Source organism: Dama dama, chromosome 15, assembly GCF_033118175.1.
Source record: "Dama dama isolate Ldn47 chromosome 15, ASM3311817v1, whole genome shotgun sequence".
NCBI classification, from domain to species: Eukaryota; Metazoa; Chordata; class Mammalia; order Artiodactyla; family Cervidae; genus Dama; species Dama dama.
Genome location: NC_083695.1, coordinates 78,811,778 through 78,821,350, shown reverse-complemented (window position 1 = coordinate 78,821,350; position 9,573 = coordinate 78,811,778). Strand labels below are relative to the sequence as shown.

General features: G+C 42.8%; 1 protein-coding gene across 5 annotated transcripts in view; it reads right to left on the bottom strand.

Annotated features, from left to right (window-relative positions):
• Nucleotides 1–421: 421 nt before the first annotated feature.
• The window catches only part of ACSL5 (acyl-CoA synthetase long chain family member 5), a 49,083-nt gene continuing 39,931 nt past the window's right edge, over nucleotides 422–9,573 (bottom strand). For all 5 annotated transcript variants that reach the window (XM_061162642.1, XM_061162640.1, XM_061162641.1 and 2 more), the window contains 8 exons: nucleotides 6,639–6,711; nucleotides 6,270–6,358; nucleotides 5,618–5,734; nucleotides 3,604–3,747; nucleotides 2,816–2,917; nucleotides 2,262–2,333; nucleotides 1,417–1,563; nucleotides 422–669 (listed from right to left, as the gene is read on the bottom strand). In XM_061162642.1, coding sequence (XP_061018625.1) covers nucleotides 1,423–1,563; nucleotides 2,262–2,333; nucleotides 2,816–2,917; nucleotides 3,604–3,747; nucleotides 5,618–5,734; nucleotides 6,270–6,358; nucleotides 6,639–6,711 — 738 coding nt within the window. In that variant the 3' untranslated portion in view covers nucleotides 422–669; nucleotides 1,417–1,422. The remainder of the gene's footprint in view (nucleotides 670–1,416; nucleotides 1,564–2,261; nucleotides 2,334–2,815; nucleotides 2,918–3,603; nucleotides 3,748–5,617; nucleotides 5,735–6,269; nucleotides 6,359–6,638; nucleotides 6,712–9,573) is intronic.

The window sequence follows — 9,573 nt, the reverse complement described above, 5'->3', positions numbered from 1 at the left end:
TAGCTCTTCTGGGCTCAGGGTCTAGAAAGACCAGAAAGGAACACTCTTCAAGACTATATGGATGATAAAGGAGAAAGAGCGCACATTGTGCTCAGCTGGAGTCAGGCTTCGACTGGTATTTTTTTTATTCACAGCTGTGGGATAGAAGGCCTGATCCTCAAGGTCATTTCCTTCAGTAGCTATCAAACATAGTGGCGTTCTAGAATCACCTAGGGACCTTTTAAAAATTCCAATGCCCACGCTGTACCCCTGGCCAGGTTAACCAGAATCCATGAAGTGTCACGCAGACATTGGTATCTTTTTAAACTCCCAGGTAACACTAGTGCGAAGCCAAGTTTGAGAGCCACTAGCTTCCGTGATTGTCAAGGAACCCTGGTCTAAGGCTGACTCTTCACGATCCACGAGGAAACACACCACAAAATTCAGTGTTCTACAGTAGTTTATTCTTAACACCTTATATTTTCAGGCGATATTGGTACGTGTTGAAGGCAGGGAAGGGACAACAGGAAGTGGAGTCGGGAGGAAAGATCAGTCGATTCCTTCCCAGGAGGTGTGGCTGTTGTGCAGGCTTCGTGCCTGCATTCCCAGATCAGGAGGTTGCCACTTGGCGCTTGCTTCATTTACTGGATCTTCAGCTCCTTTACCCACAGCTTTCAGCTCAGCGGCAAACTGGTGGGAATAGATTCGGTCACCAGGTATACTGGTGGAAAACACTCTCAGAACATTCTTTTTGGACAGAGTGTCACAGGCCCAATTTTACCTTCTCCCAAGTCAAAGAAACTAGAGACTTTAGGAAGTGCTCAGTGGGATCACATTCTTCCCTTTCTGGACACAGACTTTAGCGAACACAGAAAGACATAGAAGAAATCTGTCTCCTAAACGTGATTAATATTGTTATAGCTTAAAATTCTACTTAATGTTAGGGGTTTTATGGAATAGTTAGAAAATGTGTTCTTAAGTTCCTTAGAACTTAAAGGTCTCTTAATTTGAATACTGGAAACTCTAAATATTGAGACCACCAATGAGTTAGGTTAACTATAAAACAAGGATGAAGTCCCAAACGGTCACTTTGGCCCCTGAACTAGTTATCACTTACAAAGGCTGGAGATCACAAGGCAGGAACAAAGATACTGTACAGACGGACCTCGAAGGAAGGTATCTTGATAAAAGTAGTCCTAACACCTAACATGTCATTTAAGCAACATTTAAGATGGGAAAGACAAGAGTTATTTAGTTCAAGGCTAAGCTTCCACATGCTAAGTCTCTCACTGAACATTTTTTAAAAGCCCTAAAATTATGGTTTTATAATTTAGTAGGTAAAACAACAGGAGGAAAGAGAAAATGAATGTAAGATTAGTTTTTAATCCACATTCCTACAAGTCAGGATACTTGTGGGCCCCTTGCAGCTGTAAGTACCTTAACCTACTCCTGCGTGTTCCCATACAGACTGTTGATTTGAGTCCCAAAGTACTTGGCAAGGTCTCCCCGCTTTGCTTTCAAGGTTGGTGTTAAGAGTCCATTTTCGATGGAAAATGGCTCTGGATGTAGATGGATGCATTTGACCTGGAAGAGATGCACACGTGCACACATTTATTAGTGATCCAGACTGTTCTGTGGAGCCCTCCTGCTATGTGGGACTTTCCTGGTGGTCCAGTGGTTAAGCATCTGCCTGCCAACGCAGGGGACACGGGTTCCATCCCTGGTCTGGGAAGACTCCATACACGGCGGAGAAATTAAGCCTGTCTGCCGTGACTACTGAGCCCACACGCCACCTCTACTGAAGCCTGTGTGCCTGAAAGTCAGTGCCCCACAAGAGAAGCCACCTCCACGATGGAAAGTCTATACACCACAACTAGAGAGTAGCCCCCACTCGCCACAACTAGAGAAAGCCCACACACAGCAACGGAGACCCAGCTCGGTCAAAACTAAATAAAAAATAAATGCTATGTGAGGAAACGTAGAGAATATTTTCTTTTATAGAAGTGGCATGATGACATGGGAGGGTTAGGAGAACAGTAACATATGCCCATTCTCACACTAATAATTTGGGAAAGACATGAGTGGAGAAGGAGAATGAATAATGGACAGCATGGAGGGACTACTAAATGAATGCAAAGGTCGCTGCCATTTGTCATTAATGGGTTAACAGTACCACTGAAGTCAGTCCCTTGGAAACTGAACTTCTTAACCCCATAATAAATGCAAACTTTAAGACTTTCTAGTGTGACTTGAGAGGGCAGGATAACATGAGTAGTACGTACCTGTTCAAAGGATTTAAGGCCACCTTCTGTCCCAATTTTCTGCATGTCTTCTAATATGGCTTTCTTTATAGTCTAGGAATAGAAAACATAGCTTAGAGACTGGCTGTTAAAAAAAGAGCCTAAAAGAAAAGCTGAGCAGGAACCAATTCAAAACACCTACTAAACTCATCAGGATAAAAGCAGGATGTGGGGGCATGCACAAGCACTTGTGATATCTAAATGTTGCTCAAAGACAATGATGAGAAGAAAAAGCAAACCTAAATGTTAACAGGGGTTTTCTCGGGATGGCATTAATTCCTCATGTTTCAATTAATTTTTTCACAATGCACATCTTACTATAAAAAGAATAGGGATTTTGGCAGTTGTTTTTAAACTCCCCATCCCATCTTCCAGTCTAATAAAACCAGCCAGTACAGACACAGCAAGAGTCTGTTCTTCCAGCGAGGAGGCTCCAGGAAACCCTGGGTGCCCAAGTTGAAGGGTGGGGAGAACAGGGAATCCCCCTCCCACGATGGACCCGTGGGTGTGCATAGGCTTTCCTGAGTGAGACTTACTTGGTTTTGACACAGTTCTTCAATAGAGCCCTTTACCCCAATCTTGGCTGCAAATGAGGGAAGTGTATCTGGGTCAGGAACCACCACTCCCACTAGGAATGACTGGAAAGGAAATGAAGGCATGTGAACTAGCGCAGCACTGCCCCCTGGTGGGGCAAAGAAGGCAGCGTTACATCTTCCTAATACGTGACGGTTCCCAAGCCTGACATTCAGGGCTAGCATCCCTTGGATAGCAAGATCAAACCAGTCAGTCCTAAAGGAAATCAGTCCTGAATATGCATTGGAAGGACTGATGCTGAAGCTGGAGCTCCAATACTTAGGCAACCTGATTCGAAGAGCTGACTCATTGGAAAAGACCCTGATGCTGGGAAAGATTGAAGGCAGGAGGAGAAGGGGACGACAAGAGAATGAGATGGTTGGATGGCATCACTGACTCGATGGACATGAGTCTGAGCAAGCTCTGGGCATTGGTGAAGGACAGGGAAGCCTGGTGTGCTGCAGTTCATGGGGTCACAAAGAGTCGTATACAACTGAGCAACTGAACTGAACTGAATCCTACTATTTTTTCATCGTATATTTCAAACTCTCATGGAACTCTAATCTCATTTTCCCACTTAACATCTCTACAAAAATGTTCTATTCAAATGTGATTGTTCAAAAAGAAATGGTGCTCAATATTAAGCTTAAAGCAACCCTGACCTTGGCATATCAATCCTCCCGCACTCCCAAGAAGCCAAGTTTAAGTACAGTGTTTATAAAACTGGCTATTGTTAAGAAATGTCTGTTACCCGTAAGCTTTCCCCATGTACAAAAATCTGCGACACCAGACTGCTCCTGATGTAGATATTTTCTATCTTCTCTGGAGCAATGTATTCTCCTTGGGCCAGCTTGAAAATGTTCTTTTTTCGGTCGATGATCTTCAGAGTTCCGTTCTATAGCAGACAGAAAGACAACAGAGTGTTTCTGAGCCTATTGAGTGATGTCAGTGAAGAGCGAGGTGAAATCAGAGGTAATCTTCCTTTTTTTGTTTTTAATCTTCCCTTTTAAACTTAGCCTCTCCGTTGACTTTTGGACAAGCTTTCATTTCTCTTTTTGGCTTTGGGGAAAGGGGACACAGCCTTCCACGAAACCTGTCTATATTGCACATGTCTGTGAAGAATCAGTGGGCAGCCTCAGAAAAAGTCCCCTGAACCCGCTGGGATTATGTACATGGTTGCCTCATCCAACAAAGAAATTTTGCAGCTCTTTATTTCTAGTAACTTAATTTCCAATTACTTCATTCCAGCACTCTTGGGAACAGGGAAAGTGTTATCTTTTATTAAGACTTTAGAATTAGATCTTCCCCTCCTTGTCTCCCTTTTCTTCATCCCCATTAGATCCAGGAGCAGTCTATACAGCTCCACTGTGCCACTGCTAATCAAACAAGTCAGTAATTGCACTTGTTAAGACAGAAACAGAGCCAGGGAGAGCTCTCTGACCAGCCACCAGAGGTCATTTGCAGGTTCTACTCTGGGCTAATTGGTTTGAGGAGCTTAGGTTTTTAGGGATTTGAATTGTAGAACTGGGACAAGTGGCAAATACAGTCCACATGATCACACCCGAAATAGGGCAATAGACTGAACCAACCCTGGAACCATCAACAAGGCCAACTCAAGAAATCAACCACCAGCTCAGCCTAACAGACATTATCTGAAAGTGATGAATAAAGCTCAGCCCTTTATAATTCTAGTGTGAGAACACATCTATTGCCTATACTTTGGGCTTATTAGACCTGGGAACTCTTACCATTCAGACACAGACATGTTACCATAACACCCACATCTATGAAATACATCATTAGGACCAGTGTTCTTAGAGACTGTTGTCAAACATTGCTTGAATATGACTTAAATCTTGAGAATATTGAGCAAGAAGAGGGTTTTAAATATGGTTACATTCCCACTCCCCCAGCACAGAGTAGACAAAAACTTTCCAGAGAGGAAAGCTCTTGAAAATTGCCTACAGGGATTCTAAGGCACCATCATTACTATGCAAGAATTTCCTCTCTTCTTAGGAAAACAGATGGGGTTTACAGAGACTACTTACTTCTGATTTTTTGTCAGCAAGCTATGCTTTAAAGAAAGTCTCAGTGTCTTCCACCAAGAGAGGCTGTGAAGGTCACTGAGAGGCAAAACCTAGTCTCTGCATACACTTGGCTTAGAAATCCTGAATCCTCATTTTGATATGTCTCTACATGTTAAATGGGGAAAAAATATGTATCTCTATAAAAGGCAAACACTACAGGCCCATGGAGTTATCTTGAGTTGTTTCTGCCACAAGAAAAATAAAAATCACAATAACAACAAAATACACTACTATACTTCTTTGGAAAAGTCACCAAATTTTCCCCTGTCTTTGAGCAAGTCATTTCTAGTATCCAGGCTTCCCTGGTATCTCAGCTGGTAAAGAATCTGCCTGCAATGCAGGAGATGCCGGTTTGATTCCTGCATCGGGAAGTTCCCCTGGAGAAGGGAAAGCTACCCACTCCAGTATTCTTGGGCTTTCCTGGTAGCACAGATGATGGTAAAGAATCTGCCTGCAATGTGGGAGACCTCGGTTTGATCCCTGAGTTGGGATGATCCCCTGGAGAAGGGAATGGCAACCCCCTCCAGCATTCTTGCCTGGAGAATTCCATGGACAGAGCAGCCTGGCAGGCTACAGTCCATGGGGTCGCAAAGAGTCAGACATGACTGAGCGGCTTTCACTTTGAGCAAGTCTATTCCACTGTTAAGGGACACCCAGAAGTTTTGAAGAAGCACCCACCGGGAGCCAGCGACCAATGTCTCCTGTGTGAAGCCAGCCGTCCTTGTCCAGGGCTTCCTGTGTCTTCTCAGGGTCCTTCAGGTATCCTTTGAACACATTGGTGCCCCTGATGCAGATCTGTACAGAAGTTGGGACGAGGTGGTGACAACAGTAAAAGCTGCTACAAACACCTACTCCTGCCTTTCATCTTTGTTTTTTTTCCCACCACTTTGATTCATTTGATGCTTTCCACTATAGTATGAGGAACACCGGGCTTCCCTAGTGGCTCAGATGGTAAAGAATCTGCCTGCAATGTGGGAAACATGAGTTCAATCCCTGGGTCGGGATTGAAGATCTCCTGGAGCAGGGAATGGCTACCCACTCTAGTATTCTTGCCTGGAGAATGCCATGGACAGAGGAGCCTGGTGAGCTACAGTCCATGGGGTTGCAAAGAGTCGGATAAAACTGAGTGACAAACACCAATGACACTAATGAAGAGCACCAGATTTTAATTCCCATTGTGGGGGACAAAGTTAGGCTCCAAGACACTGAAGTCTTTGCTAAAATTCTCGAAAGAATCAAACACAAACCTGTTCACAACTGTGTACTTTTTCTGATACACACATCCCCACCACAATTATGTAAAAATGACTGCTGGGCACAGCCTACTCACCTCTCCTTCATTGTTCACGGCAAAATAGTTCATATCAGGTACATCTTCCAGCTTCACATGATTGCAAGCCATGGGGACTCCAACGTGGCCTAGAACACATCACACTGAATCAGCCAGGATACTGGGAAATGGTGATAACTCCAGCCATGTTTGAGAGATATTTATGGATTAACTCTAGAAGAATAAACCTGAAAAATCATCTGGCACCAGTGCCAGACAGTCAAGATAGAAAGGCCTGGACCAACCCTTAGATTTAGTATCTGCCACATTCCTCCAGAGTATTGAGGCTATCTAAACACCCAAATCCTAGTTTATCTAGAACTCTTCACCCAGTCACTGCACCTGCTGTCCAGTAAACAAAGAACATACCTGATTTCCAGTCCCCAGGTAATGTAATTGTACAGCCAGCGGTGCATTCTGTTTGACCGTAAGCTTCCAACACCTGTGTGAACCAAAGAAGGGCTTTGAGAGTTACTCAAGCTAAAGCAGGAGCTGGCCATGCCCTATGACCAGACATGAGGAAAGCAAGGTGTCTAAGAGCTGGAGGACACTTGGTGTCTTAAAACCTTGAATTCATGAGAACCTGAGATGTTAGGTCTTCACAGCTGTGGATTCACTAAAAAGCAAAAGGGTCCAGAAATAGACCAAAGTATGGAAACATACTATACTTTGGGAAATGTGGCATTTCAAGCTGATGGGGAAAAGAGTTATTCATTAAGTGACATGCAACCCAATGGCAACTGGACTTGAACCTAGGCAAGGGCATGCTACTGAAGGAGCTAAAAAAAATGAGAAGTATATTTTAAGGGAAATAGCTATGGTATAGAACAGGGGTTGGCACACTTCTGTATATAGAACCAGAGAGTGAATATTTTTGACTGTATGAACCATTTGTTTTCTATGTCAGTGACTTAACTCTGCCAATATAGCACCAAAGCAGCAGTAGACAATACATAAATAAATGAGTGTGGCTGTGTTCCACCAAGACTTTATTTATAAATAGAGAAAACAGGCCAGATTTGGTCTGTAGCACAGACCAACTGCTGGTATGAAGGCTAGCCTTGACTGGAGAGGGGCTGTGGGGGAAACACATGTGGAGTCTGAAGTGGGGATGGGGTCTGTCCCAGGCAGAGCTGGCAGAAGAGAAGAGAAGGCATTTCTGGGAGGGATATGACCTAGGGCCTTCTGATCTATGCGTTTTAGGATCTGAGGGAAGGGAAGGTGTTAAGCATGGCCAAGAGGATGCTAGTTTGAAAGGCCAGAGGAACTCTGGCCTTGGCATCAATTCAGAATCTATTGTGAAGGCAGGTACACACATAGGTGGTACTTGATGAGGACAAGGCTGTTTGTTTCATTCATGCTGTGCACGTTGGACAAAAGAATAAACTAGTTAGCCTAGTTTATCTGGGGGTAAACTAGTTATCTGGGGGTAAAATATGAGACCATCTGTACTCAAGCCCTTTTACTAAATTCCAGATGAAGCAGAGACTTAATTGAAAAAAGGTAAAACCACAAGGTTACCAGAAAATCTGGATGAAAACAGTTTTATGCAATATTGAGGGTCGGGTCAGGAAGCCTAAGGTCTAAGCCCTTATAAAGCCACACAAAAAAGGTGACTTGCTGCATAAACATTTAAAAACTTTTACCTAGCAGTACACAGTGCAAAAGATGAGACTAGGAAATACACTTCTAACACAACAGAGATTGATTTTATTACTATATGAATTCTTAGAAAGCAAGGTGAAAGAGAACCAAACTCTCCTGTGTTCTTTTTTCTATAAGGAAGTAATGTAGTGATTCATGAAAGCAACACACGTGCCGGTGAACGATAGAAGGATGTTTAGGGGCTTCCCTGGGGTGCAGTGGTTGAGACTCTGCACTTCCAATGTAGGGGTCTTGGGTTCAGTCCCTGGTTGGGGAACTGAGATCCTGCATGCCTCATAGTGCAGCCAAACAAACAAAACCTCACAAATACTATTAAATAAATCGGTGAATGGTCAGTGCGATGAGGGCAAGGGGAAAAAAAGACCCCCCAAAAAGATGTTTGGTGTTAATAAAAGAAACAAAGTTGTAATAAGATTTCTCAAGTATTTATTTGGCTAAGATTTAAATGACTGAAAATATCTATCACTAGCAACAAGGTGGGGCTAACAGGACTTGTGCATTATTTGCAGGAATGTGTAAGAAAGACAAGACCCTTCTGAGGAAGTGTGAGCATCAACATTAACATGTAAAAAACTCATATACTTTGGCCCAATAATTCCCACTTGCAAAGATTTATCCTAAATTGATAGTTGCATAAATATTCACTAATATCCTTATCACCTCATTGATTATAACAGCAAAAAAAAAAAAAAAGACGTCTCTCAAATAGGAGACTGGGTTTCCTACATAGCACAAGTGTAAAGAATCCACCTGCCAATGCAGGAAAGGTAAGAAGCGTAGGTTCAGTCCCTGGGTCAGGAAGATCCCCTGGAGGAAGGCATGGCAGCCCACTCCAGTATTCTTGCCTGGAGAATCCCATGGACAGAGCAGACTGGTTGGCTACAGTTCATAGGTCTCTAAGAGTCAAGAGCTGGACACGACCAAAGCGACTTAACATGCATCAACAGGAGACTAGTTATTTGGGTACATCCAATAAACTATTACAAAACTATTAAAATGATGTTTATCTGACTACAATCAATATGGATGGGGCGAGCACTGCTTAACAAGTGTGTTAGAACACCGATGCCATTTTTTAAAGATTATACTCCATTTATAGTTATTATAAAACATCAGACATATTTCCCATATAATAATATCCTTGTAACTCATTTTGTACCTAACCGTTTGTACCTCTTACCCTCCTATCCCTAAATTGCCCTCTACCCACCACTAGTAGTTTGTTCTCAGTATCTGTGAGCTTGCTTCTTTTTTATTATATTCATTAGTCTGTTGTATTTTTTAGATTCTACATATAAGTGATGTCACATAGAATTTGTCTTTGATTTATGTCACTTGGCGTAATGCTCTTCAGGTCCATCCACACTGCTGCAAATGGCAAAGTTTTGTTAACACTGATGCTATTTGTGTCAACGTTTCTTTACACAGATGCATTACACGGTGACTGGAAGAATATTTTCTCTTGACTTTCAGCTTCTGGCTGACTTTCTCCTTGGCACTTTTCATTTGGGTTTTCATTTGTATTTAAGTAGTGAGTTTTACTTGTACAAAAGTGAAATTAGCTATCATCCAAAAAAGGGGACCTGTTGCCTGAACGGGAAGGAAAGAAGAGGTGATCCATGGATGTATATAACTAATG